This window comes from Plectropomus leopardus, chromosome 19, assembly GCF_008729295.1.
Source record: "Plectropomus leopardus isolate mb chromosome 19, YSFRI_Pleo_2.0, whole genome shotgun sequence".
Lineage (NCBI taxonomy): Eukaryota > Metazoa > Chordata > Actinopteri > Perciformes > Serranidae > Plectropomus > Plectropomus leopardus.
This window is the reverse complement of record NC_056481.1, coordinates 26456987-26476869: the sequence shown is the minus strand read 5'-3', so window position 1 is coordinate 26476869 and position 19883 is coordinate 26456987. Positions and strand designations below refer to the sequence as shown.

The 19883-nt window shown below is 36.7% G+C and overlaps 1 protein-coding gene across 2 annotated transcripts in view; it reads left to right on the top strand.

Moving 5' to 3' along the window:
• llgl2 (LLGL scribble cell polarity complex component 2) overlaps positions 1–19883 on the top strand; it is a 60580-nt gene that overhangs the window by 22754 nt on the left and 17943 nt on the right. For both annotated transcript variants that reach the window (XM_042508332.1, XM_042508331.1), the window contains exons 2-11: positions 8048–8167; positions 9497–9594; positions 13215–13296; positions 13478–13593; positions 14794–14952; positions 16173–16335; positions 17510–17642; positions 17738–17792; positions 18078–18232; positions 19296–19507. In XM_042508332.1, coding sequence (XP_042364266.1) covers positions 8093–8167; positions 9497–9594; positions 13215–13296; positions 13478–13593; positions 14794–14952; positions 16173–16335; positions 17510–17642; positions 17738–17792; positions 18078–18232; positions 19296–19507 — 1248 coding nt within the window. In that variant the 5' untranslated portion in view covers positions 8048–8092. The remainder of the gene's footprint in view (positions 1–8047; positions 8168–9496; positions 9595–13214; positions 13297–13477; positions 13594–14793; positions 14953–16172; positions 16336–17509; positions 17643–17737; positions 17793–18077; positions 18233–19295; positions 19508–19883) is intronic.

Genomic DNA, 19883 nt, shown 5'->3' with positions numbered 1-19883 from the left:
ACCTGCAGTGAGTGAGGGGGTTGACTCTGTGCAAGTCAGTCTGTGAAAATCTGTCAGGCCTTGATTCCCTGCAGTGCGGGGGATGGTTTCTTCTAGCTGACGATGGTCATTAGCACACGACACATTGAGCTAAGGGGTTGCTAACTTCTCATATCCAAGATGCTGTATCTGATTTAGACTGACTGAAACGTGACTTATTCCCCCATCCTGGGTTTAACAAGTAGCACACACTGCTTATCTTGGTTAGTACAACATCCCTGGATTATTGGGAAGAACACCCTGAAATTGTACGGAGTAGGCATACAATTCTCCACTTTAATTCCCATTTTAAATACTGTTTTTTTTTTTTTCAAAACTTGTACTATTATGGATATTTAAGTAGTTGAACATATTCAGTTACCTAATGATTACATCTGTTATTTCATGACATACCATTTTGATGTTGCACAGGTTATTGCCTCAAGTTTACATTTCATTATTCTAATAATAATAAAAGGTTCTGTTTTAACTAAAGAGGTAAAACAATACTACAGAATTAGATACTCTGTAAAGCATCTACAAACATTATTTAGATAGTTAAAATGTTGTCAATGGTTATTGATTGTATGGAGTAAAACTAATTTGGCCCTTTTAAATGTTTTATAGGTGAGCTACATAAAGAGTACATGTTTGTGTCCTGATTGTGTGATTATCATTTTAAACACATATATGAACAGAAAGTCAATGTTGACATGCAACTTTGAGCCAAAGATAAATGTAGTGGGTTATTGTTGTTTTGCAACTTTTGTAACCTATTAAAAATTTAATGAAGGGCAAACATGTATGTATACCTTACAAAGTGCTTAGAAAGACATTATTTATTAAGTGACTCAAAAGATTTAAATAGCAACTGCAACTTTATAATGGTCTTCCAAATAGTATTTCAAGATCTGCTACATGGTATTTGTTAACAGTTTAACAGTTTATTACCATTAGCAGTTGCAACTTTATAGAAACCATCCCAAACAATGTTTATAAACAGTTTTCAAACCAACTATTAATAGTTAACAAAGTGTTATAAATATTTGGTCTATCTATCCAAGAGATATTTATATTGTATAATTTACTTTTTTTGTTTTTACAAAGGTTTACAAATTAGTTGGAAACCATTAATACTTAGTTTATGTATTTATACAAGACTGTATAAGTCTTGGTATTTGACTAATAAAATAACAATCTATAACATTACTTATAATGGGTAAAGTTAATTAGTTATCATTTCTTCATTGGTTATCAAGGAGTATTGACAAAAGTATAATTAACAGTCAGTTAACAAATTATTAATGATGCCTATAATACAGTAATGCCAGCTTCAGAAAGATGATACCGACACGTAAAATTACCACATTTATGGAGTAAGATGCATCCCTAAAAGAGGCTGAGTATTCATATGTGTGAAAAAAAATGTTATTCATCTCTGTATGATCTATGTACATTTGATTCAATGGCTTTGTGCATTCTTTAGAAAGCAATCTGTCTTTATTACATTCACACACAGTTTTATAGATATATTTTTATATTTACTTGGCCTTCAGTTGATGAAGTGGACAAAAATATGTAATTTCTTCTACACTGAAGAGGTGGAGTGACCAGCACCCATATGATTCTCAGATCCTAACTTTGAGTGTTGAACAGTGGAGACTGCTGCCACTAAGAAGTGAGTGACCTGCAGTGGGTGAGGGGTTTGATTCTCTGCAAGTCAGCCTGTGAAAATCTGTCAGGCCTTGATTCCCTGCAGTGCGGGGGATGGTTTCTTCTAGCTGACGATGGTCGTTATGGGCGTGAGGACATTACACATTGGGCTTCAGGGTTGCTTACTTCTCATATCCTAGATGTTGTAATCTGATCTGACTGAAACATGGCTTTTTCCTCTTTCCTGTGTTAAACAAGTGGATGTTGGGTAAGATAATGTTAAACTGTAAAGAGTAGAAATACAAGCAGAATTCCACATTTGTCGTCAATTGCACAATTGACTACAAGCTATTCAAAAAAAGGAGTTAAACATGTTTTTCACATGAAGAAACATCTGCTGGGAAGTGACATAATAACCACATGTATGTAATATCACTGAAATAATTGAAAGGTAATTATTTATTAAGTGGCCCTCTAAAGCAGTAGGGCATCTTGGCTCTCAGTGGCTCTGTTTGTCTGAATTTTTAACGCAATGGCCATCAGAAACACATTAACATTAGTTAAACTTTAAGTGCTAAAGAGTTGTTTCAGTTGACAACACTGGAATGTAAAGACCTGTAAAGCTGAGTGTCAATGTAAACTTATTTTAGCAATCTCACATGCCTTCATGCACACTCTCTGTGCCGCAGTGACAATGCTGTATACCAGCCCTGTATTTGCCAACTAATTTACAACTCTATGTGTTACCAACTATAGTTATCAAAAACAACCAAAAAATAGATATAACAATAATAAAAACTTAGTTCTGGGTTGCACAAACCTCTTTGAATGGGGTCAACAGAAGATAACTAGTGAAGGCCCATTCATAGATGTGTATCCTGCTGTGATGGTTTTGAGATGAGGTGTTGGTGGCTCATCACCATTTCAATGCCCATCAAAAACACTAACATACCAGTTAAACTTTAAGTGCTAAAGAAAGGTTTTAGTTCACAATACTGGAATTTAAAGTCCTGTAAAGCTGAGTGTCATTGTGAACTTATCGTATTATTATATTATTTATTATGTGCCTTTCACTTCATGCACACTCTTTGTGCACTGTGACAATGCTGCATGCCAGTGTGTGTAGTATATGTTATAGACTGTAGTCATTAAAAAACAAACATCTTTGAATGGGGTCTAGATTAGATAATGCTAAAATACACTTACAAACACAGGTGTTTCATCCATCACTAAAAAACTATTCATTTTGAACACAATGGAACACATTACAAAACAAGATATTTGGTGTTCAAATCCATTACCTAGCATAATAGCATGAAAAGGAGCCTTGAGAAATACATAAAAGAGACAAGGCTAAAAACCAAAAATGAATGGCCATGACCTTTGACCCATAAAGCTGCACTGCATTAAATACCAACATGACTGAAGGATATCACAAAATGAGCTCGGGGACACTAAAAACCACTGACAGTGGACACAGTTTATCACTGTATCTATAAATGCAAATTAAGACTTAACTATGCAAAGTGAAAGCCAGATATCAGCAAAATCCAGAAACACTGCCAACTTCCGCCGGACCTGAGCTCATCTGTCACGTCACAGTGAATATTAAGACAAGTTATAATTGTGTTCACATTATAGCCTTTATTTTAAAAAGCTACAATGGCAACATTTCTGGTGCCAATTTACTAAACAATGAGAAGCTTTACTGAATAGATACATTTTTGTATTAGATATTTTTCTCTTTACAAAATGCACCTTTCTATTTCTTTTTCATTAATCTATGGTGGAGTGTGAATATCACTCTGTCCTATCCAAAAGGGAACTTGTGTCATTATGTACCAGCCAACTTGGGACCACCGTCGCTTTATTCTATATGTGTGGCCCTTTTTTCTGTAATGTTGATCAACAAAGAAAATGCATTCTTATGCATATAAATTGAAAGCACACACATACATTGTAAAAGAGATCCTGTGCTTGTAATAACTCTTAATGGGAATTTCCAGTAAAAGTCTGATAATAAATCTATTTTTATGATTAATCAGCAAATACTGTTGCTGACCTTTATATCGTTTTGGTCCTTTCTGGGAAACCCTTCATTGTAAAGGTGAACATCTAAAGTAGGAATTCCAGTATGTTTTTTCCATGGCCAAGGGATCAGCCAGTATGTGTGATATCTCTGATCTAGACACTAGAGAAAGAAGTCTCAGACTTGTAATGTCATGAAGTATAAAGTCTGGAGCTGCTCCTTCTGCTCATCGAGAGCCTAATTTTGGGGACCAACAGAATGTTTGTTATCCCTTAAACCCAATGAACTTTATTATATTGGTGTTGTCAGTTCTGTAACAGAAAATGTTCCCATATACTTATAACATTGTTCTGGCTGTTCTCAGTGTCATCTAGAAAATCTTTCACAATTTCATATCAATGGAGCAACTCTACACTTTATATCACATGACATCACAAGCACTCCAGTTTTTGGATATGGGAGCGAGTTGCCCATGTTTACTAATGTTTTTAGACTGCCTTAGATCATAGAAATAATATGTATGTATTTTAGAAATGGGCATAATTTCCCATTAATACAGTATCAAGCCATAAAAAGGTTAAGCCAGCCACTAAAGTTGAGCCTTTATATTCTGTTACACAAACATACTAACAAATCATATTTGAAGAAGAAATGTAACATTATTCAGATGAGATTTTTTTTTCACAAGTATTATTAAATATGTTTGTATGTGCTTTACATGGTTGAGTGTGAATGTCACTCCGTGCTATCTAAGAAGGAACTTGTGACATTATGTACCAGCCAACAGTGGACTCATGTCATTATATCCTACTCAAGGGTGGACCTTCTTCTGTAATGTGCACCAACAAACAAGTTGCATTTCTTTAAGTACAGACTGAGAACACAAGTATATTGAAAACTTGATTGACATTCACTACTTGTGAAAACTGGTCAGGTAAGTATTTGAACAATTTTAAAGGTCAAGTCAAAGTTTGATGTTACATAATTTTAATTTAAAACTCCTTTTTTAGTTTTCTTACAAAAGGAAATGGAGTGTGGACATTTTTTTTTTCTTTTTAGAGTGCAAAGTTCAAAGAGTACAAACAGAAGTCGACTTATGAAGGCCCATTCATAGATGTGTATCCTGTTGTGATGGTTTTGAGATGAGTTGTTGGTGGCTCATCACCATTTCAATGCCCATCAAAAACACTAACATACCAGTTAAACTTTAAGTGCTAAAGAAAAGTTTCAGTTTACAATACTGGAATGTAAAGTCCTTAAAGCTGAGTGTCATTGTGAACTTATCGTAACATTTATTATGTGCCTTTCACTTCACGCACACTCTCTGTGCACTGTGACAATGCTGCATGCCAGTGTGTGTAGTATGTGTTACAGACTGTAGTCATTAAAAAAACAAACATCTTTGAATGGGGTCTAGATTAGATAATGCTAAAATACACTAACAAACACAGGTGTTTCATCCATCACTGAAAAACTATTGTGAACACAAAGGAATACATTACAAAACAAGATATTTGCTGTTCAAATCCATTAACTATCTGCCATAATAGCATGAAAAGATTTAGAGAACCTTGAGAAATCTCTGCATAAAAGGGACAAGGCTAAAAACCAAAAATGAATGGCCATGACCTTTGACCCATAAAGCTGCACTGCATTAAATACCAACATGATATCACAAAATGAGCTTGGGGACACTGAAAACCACTGACAGTGAACACAGTTCATCACTGCATCTATAAATGCAATTTAAGACTTACTATGCTAAGTGAAAGCCAGATTCAACAAAATCCAGAAACGCCACTGACTCTCTGGACCTGAGCTCATCTGTCATGTCACAGTTTGATTTCTTTCTTTTGGAAGCAAACAGCTTTTAAGGATTAGTCACAGACTTGTGTTAAATCATTTTATAGTGATTAACTAATTAAAATAAATATATATTTATTTATTAAAATAAGTAATTATATTGCTGATCATTTTATGTATAATGTTACTCGTTTATAGATTTATTTTTCTGAATTTTTGGTGATACATTGGTAGTTACAATTGGTCTGGTCTAAATATACATATATATATATATATATATATATATATATACATATATAAAACAAAGACAACAATAAAGTTATTAACAGTAAATAGTAAGATAAAACTGAATTCACAGGATTATGGGAGCCTTCTTTAAAAGATATACTTTGCTTTGGCAAGTATTATTTCTGTAATATTTATTATCACAAAAAATGTTGATATATTGCAAGCAATAAAGTTTACATACCCATTTTTAAAGATACAAATGAAGTTTTAGTGAAAAAGAAGCACTCTATAGGTGAGAGAACCAGGATAAACTAGTTTGACTGCAGTATATGGATGTCCCCCCTTTGATAGGCAGACGTCGCTCAAGGCTTCAGGTCCCCTCTTGGCAATTTCTTTAAAAAATTGTAAAAATCACATTTGCAGTAATATTGTGAAAGAAGACCTCAAAAGTAAATTTTCAATTCTAGTTTTGTATTTTTAAAATGACTGCTAATAAAGGTTCCCTCTTGGATAGTACACTTAGATAGTCCCCTATTATTCATGTTCGCATGTATGTGTGTGTGTGTGTGTGTGTGTGTGTGTGTGTGTGTGTGTGTGTGTGTGTGTGTGTGTGTGTGTGTGTGTGTGTGTGTGTGTGTGTTAGGGCTGCACAATTAATCAGGCATGCTTGCAATCTCATTCTGAATGACAGCAATTCTGTTATATTTGATTTTCAAAGGTACATATTTAGAATGGTAGCGTTCATAAACTGCGACACACACATATGCACTTCAAGGTTTACAAACTCTTCCTGAAGTTACCACTCTGCTAACACTCAACCAATGAAAAAGGCCACACAGCTATCCACAAAGAGTGTTCACTCTGGTTGGGGTCACATTGGAGGCAGACTCAAGCCAAGTCTGTAGCTTTTCTAATGTGCACTAATGTCATTGTGAGAGTATGTCAGCTCTGCTAGTGATACGCTTGGCTGTGGTTCATGTTTGTGTTTGGTGTGTTTCCCCTCCCTGCAGCTCCTATTACTAACCAATCAAGAAAACTTAAATATTATAGCTTATTTATTTACTGACATCTCCATTAATGATTTACTCGTGTGTAAATGTGCCCAGTTCAATTTAGATTCTCTCTGTGTTTGAAGTGTTACAGAAGTTATACAGCTTTAGGGAGCTTTTTTTCCCCCTCTGCAGCAGTTTGTGAGTTGTGTGGTGGAAAATGTATCTGTTGATCTAAGAGCCAATCAGTTAGAAATGATAAATGAGAGGAGCCGATCAGTAAGGATTAATAGATGAGAGGAGCAGCTGCTGCAAGTGAATGCAAAATTTCAGACCTAGCAGAATAAACTGTTGTGTCACTTTCATTGTGCCTGATATTCTTCTGCTCCAACTGTGCCAAGAGTACACTCTGTGCTCCAAGAGGTGCAATACTTAACTGAACAATATATATATCAACAGTGCTCCTAATGAATGGTCCAGCTCCAAAAATGGCAAAATCTTTTTGTTGTGGCAGATGTTTTAATCGTGGCAGGCCGCCAGGAATAAATTAATGTGTTGGAAACCTTGTTTATGTAATGAAATGCATCTCTGAAATGGGCTTAAATCATCTTCATGAAATAAGGATTGCATGCAATACATTTCCAGCTCAGCCACTTTCCCTCTCTTCATACTGGCAAAATGACAGAACTTTGCAAACTAAATCTGTATTTTTCTTTTTTGATGTATGTTATAGGACATATTTCCCTGGCTGTCACCAGACTTTGCCTGTTTTGCATTTGGTACCACAGCTACCTAAAGTATGCAATGATACTGTGCAGCAATTAAAGTGCACTCTGCTATAAGCGTCATTATGTATGCTGTGTGTTTCTGGTTAGGCTAACATTACTTTCTTTTTGTCATGAAAGAGGAGGACATGACCTCCATTTATTTTCACTTTTTTTTGTTCTGGCCCCCTTTCCACCTCTGTCTTGTTCGTTGTTGTGTATGTATATGTCCTGCACGTTACACCACATTTTCATCTTGTCTGGTTCTTGGTCCAAAAGATTCTGAAGGCTTTTGATTGATGTGGAGAAATGCAGAAAATTAAACAAAAATGCAAAAAAAATATGAGGCTGTATTCTTTTTAAAATCTGCAGCAACTCTGGACAAAAATCAGGACTTGGTGTGTGAGGGCCTTAAGTTTGTGTGTCAGATAAAGAGAGAAATTAATAGAAGACACACGTGAAGTCACAATCAATCATCTTACAGACATGTTTTTAAACTTTTGACCGTGCAAATGATGATAATGAGTGACTGTCCTCACATCCTGTGTCTGTGCTCCCTGCAGCGTGTGTCAGTGGGCCCGCAGGCTCCACGCTGGTGCTGAGACAGGATGAAGAGGTTCAAGCGACACGGCCAGGAGTCCCACAGAGACCGACTCAAACAGGAGCTCTTCCAGTTCAACAAGGCAAGTGAACCCATAACTCAAAGCACAGAACAGGACACAACACAACAAGAGAGTAGTATAGTAGATCCATATGTGATATTTTGCTGGAGTGGATTTATACAGGGCTTTATGAATCTGACAAAAGGTGACAAAGCATATTTCTGTTGTTGTGTATACAGAAAGTTTAATACATTCTGGTCCCTGGAGAATGCCATATGTATAGAAGGAGTGTACTTCAGATGTTCCAAAAAAAGACACACTCAGGTGTTCACTTAACCCTTTGAAACCTGAGTAAATTGGCATGAGAAGAAGGCAAAAGGAGAAATGAACCCAAGATGTACAAACTAGTAAAAAGTCCAAAAAATCTCCAAATTTAAAAAGAAAAACAACAGGAAAAAGTTTTTTTTTTTAAAAAAAAGTAATTCTGTAACATAATTCTAAATATGTCATAATGACAATTAGAACTGTTTTTTTGTGCCTTTTTTATTTTCTCTAAATAAATAAAAAATCACTAAATTATTTAAAGAATGAAAAAAAAAAAGAAAATGACCCGGGGAAAGTTCGTAAAAATGTATAATAATTCTGTACCCTAATGTCAAACATGTAACTTTGAGAATTAGAAATATAGTTTTTTTTCCTTAGCTTGTGAGTGTGATGTGCTTGTGATATGAAATATTGTTTTTTTTTTCCCTAGAAAAATAAAATAATAATAAGTTAATTAAAAGAGAATGAGAAAATGTATTCAAGACAAAACAAAACAAGGAAATGCCCTGGTGAAAGCTTATTAAAAATATATAATAACTCTGTAACAAAATTTTAATTATGTAACTATGAAAATTAGAATCAGTTTTTTCCCTAGCTTTCCCTTTTCCTTAGATGTTTTCCCTACCTTTTAAAAAGCTTTTTCTAAATGTACTGATTTCTTCCAGTTTGTGGAACCAAATTGCTAATTGCCTTTTACCCATGTTTTTGAAAGAAAGTGCACCTATTTGCTCAAAGTTCAAAGGTTTAAATACTTGTGAACAGCATCTGAAAGCAGCACAAGAAAAGTGATGTCGATCCAGATTTCAAAGGGTTACGGCATTTTTATCCCGATTTATTATTTAGCAGTTAACTAAACAAGAAGTTCTCCCGCAAGATGCTACACATTTTCCAGTCAGGACAGAGGAAGTGACAGAGGGTGGGTTTGAGACGGCAGGATTCATATTTCCGTGTTATCTGCAGTCCTTCCTATTTCTTGTCCACACGGTGTTATCTGCAGTCTCTTGTCTCTATCCTGTCCTGACATTGTTTCTGCCCTCTTAGCTTGGTCTCACCCTCCCCCGTCTGTCCACTCTGTCTCTTCCTCAGACTGTGGAGCATGGATTCCCCCATCAGCCCAGCGCTCTGGGCTACAGTCCCTCCCTGCAGCTGCTGGCCATCGGCACCCGCTCCGGGGCCATCAAACTGTATCCTTCACCTCACCTGTGTGTTCATAGCTGTCAGGGAGGAAACAGAGCATCAAGTTTGAACATGAGGCAGGCAGAGCTAATGAGCGGCTGTGACGCTGCTAAATCCTCGTCTGCGGTTCACATGGGTACCTGCTTCAGGTGCTTCATTTTTCCCACGCTGTTGCTCAACGCCGCCTGGCAGTCTCAGACAGTGAAGTCTGTGTCGCCTTTAGCACAATTCTGCTCATTGAGAGCCCTGCGGAGCCAGTCAGTACACTCTCCCCATTGACACAGAGACACACACTGGTTTAGATAACGGCAGTACCTTCTCTCATTAGGGTAATCCATTCGTACAATACAGCAGATTGTTCTGGATCAAACTGCTAGACGGCACAGATGAAGGAAAATCTCTGAGTGATTATTATGAGTCAAAGAACAGAGCAGCTTCTGTTCTTTTTATGTGCCACTCAATTCCTTTCATAATGTCATTCCTTCATGGGGATGATGCTGTTTCTCCACACTGAGGTCAGGGTCAGATACACAGCAGCAGCTCAACTGGGTAAATGGTTTGCTCAGTGACACTTGAGCAGCATGGGACGTTAACCCTTGGGGAATGTTTGGCACATTTTACGCGCTGTAAATTTTGGCTAGATTGTATATTTTTGTTTCATCTGTGAATTTCCAGCTCTGCACCTACAGTAAGTCTAAAATACACTATGTAAACAAAACTGTTACTTGTATTATTTCTGGGTGTCATTCTGGGCTTTTGTCTTGAAATTTGTCATTTTTACTATTTTCTACCTGATGATGACAATTTTAACCATATTTGACATATGGAGAACAGACATGCTACTTCCACTAGGTGCACTGTCACAATCAATGTTTCTGCTAATCACTGTCATATCCCAGGCTGTCATCATCAAAAAAATAATCTACTTTGCATGTAATATATTGAAAATAATTCATTTTTTGTGTTATTTTGTTTCACCTGTAAACATTGTGGCATCATGACAAAAACCTGGCATTTAAAGGGTTAAAATAAAGATTATGATTAGGACTGATGTTGGGTAAAAAAAGAACTCAATGAAAGTAGAAAATAATATAAAAGATTTCATTTAATTTACCTTTGTTTTCTTATATACCTGTGGGTGCGAAGAATCCAAAAACTGCACAAATTATGAATGAATTGAAGTCTTAGGGGTCCACATTTAACAAGACTATACTAAAACATCTATTTACAAAATCTCACAGAATGTATGCAATTAAATCCTAGTCTTACTTATCCAGCCATAGTGCTCTGTTCTCCCCAAATATCTGCCTTTTTGCTAAAACTTAAGTGTAATAAACAATTCAGTATAAACATTTTGTTTATAATAAATACGTTTATGTTGACCAGCTGTGGGCCAAATCTGCCAGCAACAGTTGTCTTAATGACTGGTGAAATGACCTGTCCCCTGCTCAAACTTTCTCCTGTGTGGCAGCATTTATACTGTTGTTGGGTGGTAATAAGTTTTACCTAAACTCACAGCTCTTGTGATTTGAAAATTGCCTCAAATTGTGATTTTGATATAAAAACAGTTAATTGTCAGCCTTACTTTACATCCATCAGCATGAAGTCATCCGTCATCCTGAGATGGACAAAACTAATGAGGTCATAATAAGGTCAAAAGAGATAAAGAGCAGCAGAAACCTTTTTGTTAACTTAATAAAATCACTTTGACTTATTATGGAAAGCAAGGATGGAAGAAAACATTCTCACACAGCTGTGTGTCCACTTTTTACAACAAAGCTTCTCACCATCAGTAATTTACATTCAATAAATATTGACAAAAGATGCATATTACCTCAACTGATTTATGCACGAGGGTACACATGCATAAGTCAAACACAATGAGGTACTATTGAAAAAAACCTGCTCTGAACTACAAGAGATCAGAAACACCAAGGATTACCTTCAACACTGCCGCTCAGGAAAACAAAAAGAGACTTGAAACGTGCAAAAGCATATCCACTTACCCTTTAAATCCTAAAAAGTCCACACTGCCTATGACCTCAGTATATTGTAAATGCAACATTTAGGTCAGATAAACCTAATCAGACTGTCATTTCCATTCTTCAGCCTGAGAGTCTGTAGTTTTCTCCTTTGCTCTTACAGCAGCCTTCCTTTACTTTTTACTGTGATAACGTTACCTGGCAAAAGTCTTTGACCAGTGTTATGTCTCTTATAGACTCTGCTCACAGTGCGCAGAAACTCAGTGCTTTTCTTTGATATGTTTTTATTTTCCAGCGCATCTGTCTACCAGATGTGCTTAAGATAACAGGTATGCTGTCCGTACATTAGAGGACATGAGAAAACATTTCAGAGACTGAAGTCTGACATCTTGAGACACTGGGAGTTTTGTTAAAAACTATAACATTTCAAAAAGACTGGGGATCTTGCAGAGTCACTATTTCCAAGACTACAACTAGATTCCTTTTTAAGATTATTTCCCATCCTGCTCCTGGTGGAAAATATTACACCTACACCAAACCCCCTTTTTGAAGTATGACATATTAACAGTACTGTATATGTCAGCAGAAACACATAAGTCTACAAACACAAGATAAAAGACATCATATGTTGACAGTTTTTTGTTATATCAGCATCAGTGTATTAAATAAAGGTAAACTATATTTCCATTTTCATGTAGACTTGTTGATTAACTGGACACAATCCAGTGGGAGGTGACTGTGGGAACGAAAGGTGGTCTGTTTCAGAAATTAAAATTTCTCACTAAAATAAGAGCTGGTTGGTGCTTCACACCAAAATAAAAAATAGGCAGGTGTTTAATACCCAAATTGCTCAAATTGAAATAGTTAATATAAAATATGCCTAATGAAACATGTCAATTAAAAAAAAAAAAACACTCAAAAAAAAAAAGTTATTATGCTTGCTTGAGTTTGGATTTCACGAGATGCTAAAAAGCCATATTTGTCAAAACTGCAGTGGAAACACTTTTTTGGCTTTTCTAGGTCACATGAACTGGCTCCCTCGGGCATGATGCAGCAGGCGCTGCTAGAGCTGTTATTGCAGAAATAATATAATACATGTTTTAATGCTTTGATGGCTATGGGATCAAAATTTGCAGTTTGAATGGGTTTCAATGGAGCATTGTTTTGCACTTAGCAGTCTGAATGTAACAATTTAGTTTCCACAGTGTATTTTAGACTTACTATAGGAGCTAAGAATGAAATTCCAAAATTGAACAAAAATACACAATCTTGCCAAAATGTACGCCATATGCATGAAGACAGCCAAAATGTCAAAAAAGAAGGAAAAGTGCGTAAAATGCATCAAACAGTCCCTAAGGGTTTAAAGGCACACCAAACAGCCTTACTTGTTATATTTAAATATTGCACCTACAGTTTCTTCAGGTTCTCATTCTGCAGTGGATTTGAGTTGTGAATACTTCACCTCAGTATATACTGCAAGTGTCGCATCATTTTGTCACACTGCTTTAATGTGTTGTGTTGTTTGCAATGGAGAGCTCAGCTAGAGTCAACCACCAGCATACACACTACTGGTGTATTTTGTGAGTGTGTTTGTCCAATAGGGCTGTGTCTATGACAAATCCAGTCTGTCCTTGACCAGTGTTCAGATATGGAGCTCCAGGTGTGGAGTTCATGGGTTTACATGATGAGAATGCTGCCGTCACACAGGTGCACTTCCTCCCCCACCAGGTAGGTACCTGCACAGTGTAACACACTCCCGGCAGCAGTTCTGCTTTTTAAAGTGTCCTGTCCTTGTTATCATAGAGGAGACGGTCTATAATGTGGAACTGTTATCACTGCTAGAAACCAGTCGATGCCTTTTTAAAAACCTTTCAACACGATTGATTGATTGATTGTGGTGTGTGTTCAGGTTGAACTGGTGACTCTGCTGGATGACAACAGTCTGCACATGTGGACTTTAAGAGCTCACAAAGGACTCTCTGAACTTCTGGAGATAGGACGCTTCACACTCACAGGGCCTCCGGGGTAAAACACGCAGATACACTCATTCAAGATTCAAGAAGGTTTATTGTCATTCCAGAACATGATGTTGATGAGAGGGAGTGAAGATAAGCACTGAGGTGCCTGTAAAAGCAGCAGTGAAATAGGGCATTAAATCTAGCAAGCAACAAAAACAAACAATAGACAATGCACAATGCACTGTCTTTGAATGAGCACAAAATCAATAATACTAATTAATAAAAAACAACTCTAAATTAACTTTTTCACATGTAAGAACTTCAAAAGCCTCTTTACTGTAATATAAAATATACTAATATCTCTTTTATATTGCTGTGAAAATCAACAAATTTTGCCAAAGGCTAAGCAAGGATAAAAATAATACAGATTTAACAGTGCAATTAAGTATCAATAAACACATTTACATACACATACACGTTTTCCTCTTTCACAGTCCTTTTAGTGCGATTAGTTCTTTAAGTCTGAATTTTATCTGCAGTACTAGTGCAGTGTCTGTTCAAATATGCCTTTTAGGAACGGGCTGATTGCTTGGCTGTGGTTTTCTAGAGAAACCTTCATACAAACAACTTTGCAGTCAACACTGCTGATCCCTGGCTCCCGAGCAATACCGCAGGGCCCAAACAGCTATAGATTTATTATGAGGTTTACATGTAAAAACTAACAAATCATATTGCTATTCTGATTTGTACTGCAAAATAACAAAAGGCTCCAAAAGAATCTTAGCGGTATACTTATTTACCGTGTTCTTGTAATTTATAGAAAACCAGTGTAGCCCACTACATTTACCTGACAAAGACATGTTACCGGTTATCCTGCAAATTCAGGATGGCTCACAAAAAGTAGTAAAATGAAAAAATATGTATAATGTCAATGATATTATCATTCATGGTACTGTTCAGCATTATATAAGAAATGAAAACTTCACCTTAAATGGAAGTGAAGTAAAATTAAGTATGTTGTGTTGATATTGCCTGTTTTTCACTCATCACTTTCAGTAAAAAAAAATGAGTGCAGGACTTTTACTGTGTTGTTCTAATGATTTTTCCATCATTAGTTAATAGTTTTAATTCTGAAAAAAAATTTAAGTGGGCTACTACTTCTGTCACTGGCAATACCAACATTTCCAGTCAGACAAAAGGTGTAGTCACCCAGATGATGCTACATTGTGAACAGTAAATCTCACCTTCCTCTTGTCCTCTTCCTCAGTGCACCTCCCAGTGTGACCAGAGTGACTGCAGTGTTGGCTCACTCCTCAGGAGAGCTGCTGCTCCTGGGGACAGAAGGAGGACATGTCTTTATAGTTGAAGTCCCAGGGTTCAGAGAGCTGGAAGAGAGGAACATTAGTCTCGACCAAGTGGCCAGCAGGTCAGTAACTGCAACACAACCGACACAGTGCTTATGATGTAGAGCAGAGATACTCTGCTCGCTTTGCTTGGAGGCCACTTTTGCAGAATGACAGGAGCCCAGAGGCCAGTCTCACCAGCCCCATACATGTGTGTCTAGGATTTTAGGACATTACTTGGGTTTGAGACATTTCGAGGATTATTGGCCATTTCCAGGATTTCAGTTCATTTCCATGATTTTAGGACATTTCTAGGATTTTACGATGTTTCTAGCACTTTCGGACCTTTCTAGGATTTTACGATGTTTCCAGGATATTTGCACGTCTCTAGGATTTTAAGACATTTCCAGCATTTTAGGACGCTTCTAGGATTTCAGGATGTTTCTAGGATTTTAGAACATTTCTAGAAATTTTTGACATTTCTAGGATTTTAGGACATTAAGGGCTTAGTTAGGACCTCGGTCTGGGGTGTCTGGGATCCTCTGATGGTACGTTTTGGGGTTTTTTATGCTCAAGCGTGTTTAATGATGTTGCAGAGAGTCTTTGTCTGTAGAATCTTTGCTTTTCAGTGTTTTGATAAACAAGCTCTATTTTGATGCTGTTTTATGCACTCTAGCACCTAAAAACAAATTCCCAGTGCGAATCACTTTACTTTTATTGTGAATTAAAAAATGGTTGGGAGTCACCCAGAGTCCTATTTAGGGCCACATGTGGCCCATGGGTTGTAAATTGAGTCTCACTGATGTAGACTGTCTTTCCATGAGGATTAATGGCTGGGCTCTTAGCAGTGTTGACCATCTTGGTGTCTGGGGCCCTTATTAATGTAACCTTGGTGTCTCCCTGACTTTAAATTGTTTGACTTACAAGACAGGGATCAATAGAAGTGCATGGGCTTGAAAAAACAAGAACACAAATTTACACAAATACTCAGTACTTTGCCTTTTTCAGATTCTCTGGTGATTTTTTTCTTCTCCCTGTGGAAACACACAGCACAGCAGTTCCACGTATTTCAAATGGATTGACCATAAACAACGTAAATGTGTATCGATCGCTCAGAGTAAACTGCTGTCACACACACACACACAATATAATACATCTCTGTCATCAACAAAGCAGCTCTGTGTACACGGCCGCTCACACCCAACAGATCAATAACCAGGCTGATATTGTCTCTGTTCTTTCTGTTGTGTCTCGCTCACTCATTCTTTCCTTTCTCCTGTCCTCTCTCTCCTGTTTCCTCCAGTGTCCCAGACGACTACATCGGCCGCAGGAATCTGGAACACGTGGAGGCCTTACAGGAGAACCCAGTCAACCCAAACCAGGTTGTAATCGGCTACGGACGAGGTCTCATGGTCATCTGGGATCTGGAAAAACAGTGTGCCATCCAGCACATCCCAGCCACACAGGTGACTGTCCTGCAGCTCAGTGTGACCTGAAGAGAATAGCAGCCAGTCCTGGATAAGCTGTGGCCATAACCAATATACTCAAGAAGAAGTGACCCAAAAAATCAGCAAGAAATTAGTAAAAAGTAAAAGAAAATTGTAAAAATAAAAAATCAAATCATATTTTTCCAAAAAAGAATAAAATGATTTAAAACATATTTTAAAAAGGTTAAATAAAATAAAAATGTAGGGGTTAAACAATAAAATAAATGTTACAACATAATTCTAAATATGTGACTATGATAATCATAAATATAGTTTTCCCTAGCTTTAGTCTTTTTTCCCCTAGACATTTTCCCCCTAGATTAAAAAAAAATTAAATCTATTCGTTTTGTGAAACATTGATCACCAAGTTGCACATTGCTGTTTTTTCCATGTTTTTGAAAGTAATTACACCAAGTAGTAAAAAATATAAGAAAATTCTTTAAAAAATGAGTTAAAAAAAATAACTTTTGAAAATTTAATAAAATGAATAAAAATTGATTAAATAGATTTAAAAATGAATTTAAAAAATCCTATGTGTCAAAATAATTAAGATAATTTTGTAACAGAATTTTAAATATGTAGTTATAATAATTATAATATACTTTTTCCCTAGGATCTTTCTTTTTTCCCCAGACATTTTTTCCCTAGCATTAAAAAAATCTACTAATTTCATATAATTTGTGAAGCATTTATTACCGAGGTGCTCATTGCCCTTTTTCCACATTTTTGAAAGAAATCTCACTAATTCGTAAGAAGTTCAAGAGAATTACTCAAAAAATAGCTGAATATGGAATAATAATAATGAACTTTTAAAAATGAATAAAACAAATGAAGATGAATAAAAATAAAAACCTGGGGGTTAAAAAATTTGAATAATTTTATAACATAATGACATTTTACATTTTTCCCTAGCTTTTTAAATTTTTTTAAAATTCTAAATCTTCTATTTTTTATCATTTCTGAAACATTTATTACCATGTTGCTCATTGCCTTTTTTGCATGTTTTTGAAAGAGATCGCCCCAATATGCCCAGGGTTTAAAGGGTTAAATACTTTAAAAAGATGTCTTAAAGCAGCACAGTAAACGTGATGCAGCTCTAGGTTTCAAAGGGTTAATCTTGGTATTAACCCCTGTATTTTTCATGTAACTATAGCAACTGGAGAGCGTATGGTGGACGGAGGATGGAAGCTACATTCTCAGCTCACACAGTGATGGAAGTTACTGTCGATGGATGGTTGGCGTCGAGGACGTGAACGATGAAGAGGAGAAATCAGACATCCCTTATGGTGAGGATGAAGAGATGTCCACTGCTGATTGTTCTTTTCTGAATGAAAAATGCTTTTTTATAGGCTAATAATGACTCTTTTTTTCATTGCTGTAGGACATTTCCCCTGCAAGGCCATTTCTAAAATAGTTCAGCTACCGACAGAAGAAGGGTGAGTTCACTTTTCTCACCAGTGAATTTAATTTGTGACACCTGTTCCCTGTCCTCCCTCAGTGAAAGTGGCTGTAACAGCCTCACTTTTTCCAATGTTTAACTTAAATTCCTAGATGTTACATGACCTACTGTTACATATTAATCACTGTGCAAACTGAACTGAACTTGAACCTGTGTGTGTGTGTGTGTGTGTGTGTGTGTGTGTGTGTGTGTGTGTGTGTGTGTGTCTGTCTGTGTGTGTCTGTGTGTGTGTGTGTGTGTGTGTGTGTGTGTGTGTGTGTAGCCCTCCATTCCTTCTGTTCAGTGGTGGCATGCCCAGGGCCAGCTATGGGGACAGACACTGCATCACAGCAATCCACGGTAAAACACACGTGGCTCTGGACTTCACCTCCAGGATCATCGACTTCTTCGTCATCAGAGAGGGACCACAGCACACAGGCAGGCCACACACACACCAACACAAACCACCCAGTATGGCATACACACACTGCACACACAGCGATGCAGAGGAGGCTGTTTGGAAAAGCTTGACAGACTAAATTTCTTAGATTTGGATTTTGTACAATTTTTGTCATAATGATGAGAATCTTTATTTACAGAGCACTTTTCAAAAACAGTGTTACAATGTGATTCACAAGTCAGCAAAATAAAAACACAAGTAAGAAACTAATCAAGGTTTAACCCTTTGAACACCAGATCAGCATCACTTTTCTTGTGCTGCTTTAAGATGTCCTTTTATAAGTATTTAAACCTTTGAACTCTGATCAAGTTGAGGTGATTTCTTTCAAAAACATGGGGGAAACGGCAATGAGCAACTTAGAAAGAAGTTCTCCAAAAATTGCAAGAACTAAGTACATTTGTAAAACTATTTTGTAAACTATTGTTTTTCTTAACTTTTTATCTTGCTAATTTACAGGTAATTTCCTTGTATGTTTTTAAAAAAAGTTTTAAAAAAAAGGTGGAGTTAAAAAAAAAAGTGGATGAGCAATATATCTCCAAAGAGGTCTGATCCATATTTTCTTTTCTTTCTTTTAAAACTCTTGTTTCCTATGTATTCCAACCTTTTCCCTCAATTTTGAAAGAAACTCTGTGATCCATTGCATTTATTTGCATGTAAGTAACCTGATTACTGTTAGCTTTATGAAGTACTAGAAAGTTCCTGAAATCCTAAAAATGTCCTAAAATCCTAGAAATGTATGGTGCTGCTACGACTGGCCCCTGGCCTCATTTTATTTTGCAAAAGTGGCCCCTGAGCAAAGAAAGTGGATAATCTTTAACATAGACCATACAGCCAGTTTTGCTCATAACAGGCGTGTGCTCAGTTTTGGTTTTGCTTTAAAAAAAAAAAAAAGTGGCTTACATTATTTTTTTCAACTGTGTCTTTGTTTCAGTGTGATTTTATTAGAAATGTTGACACCCCACATCTTTTTCAGATCTTCTCAGACACTTGTACAGCAGTGTAGAGAAAGGTCTAAGGTGCTTTTTTTCTGTCCATGCACAGGAGATCCCAGTGCGCTGGTGGTTCTGGTTGAGGAGGAGCTCGTAGTGATTGACCTGCAGACAGAGGGCTGGCCGGTCATTCAGACACCATACCTGGTCCCCCTCCACAGCTCAGCCATCACCTGCTCCCACCACGTCTCCGCCATCCCCCTCAAACTGTGGGAGAGGGTCATGGCTGCTGGAGACCTGCAGAACACACACTACTCCAAAAAGGTGAGCCTTGAGCAGATGTCAACGGAAGCTGTTCTTCAAATATTAATAGGTCTCATTAGCCAATATCTTCCAAAATTTGCTCTTTAATTTGTTCTTAAGAAAGGTCTGCCAGATTCATAACACCACAATGATGATTATGATGACTGATGATGACGACGACAGCATCATTATCGTTATCATAAGGATCATCATGATCATCATTATGACATAGAGAATTTTGATGATGATCATTATAATGATGATCCTGTATATCCTGTAGATGATGATGATGATACAGCGGATCATGATGAATCTACTGCTATTGATTATCATGATGCTGCGGATGATCATAATTATGATGATGATGATAATGCTGTGGATGCTGATCGTGATGATT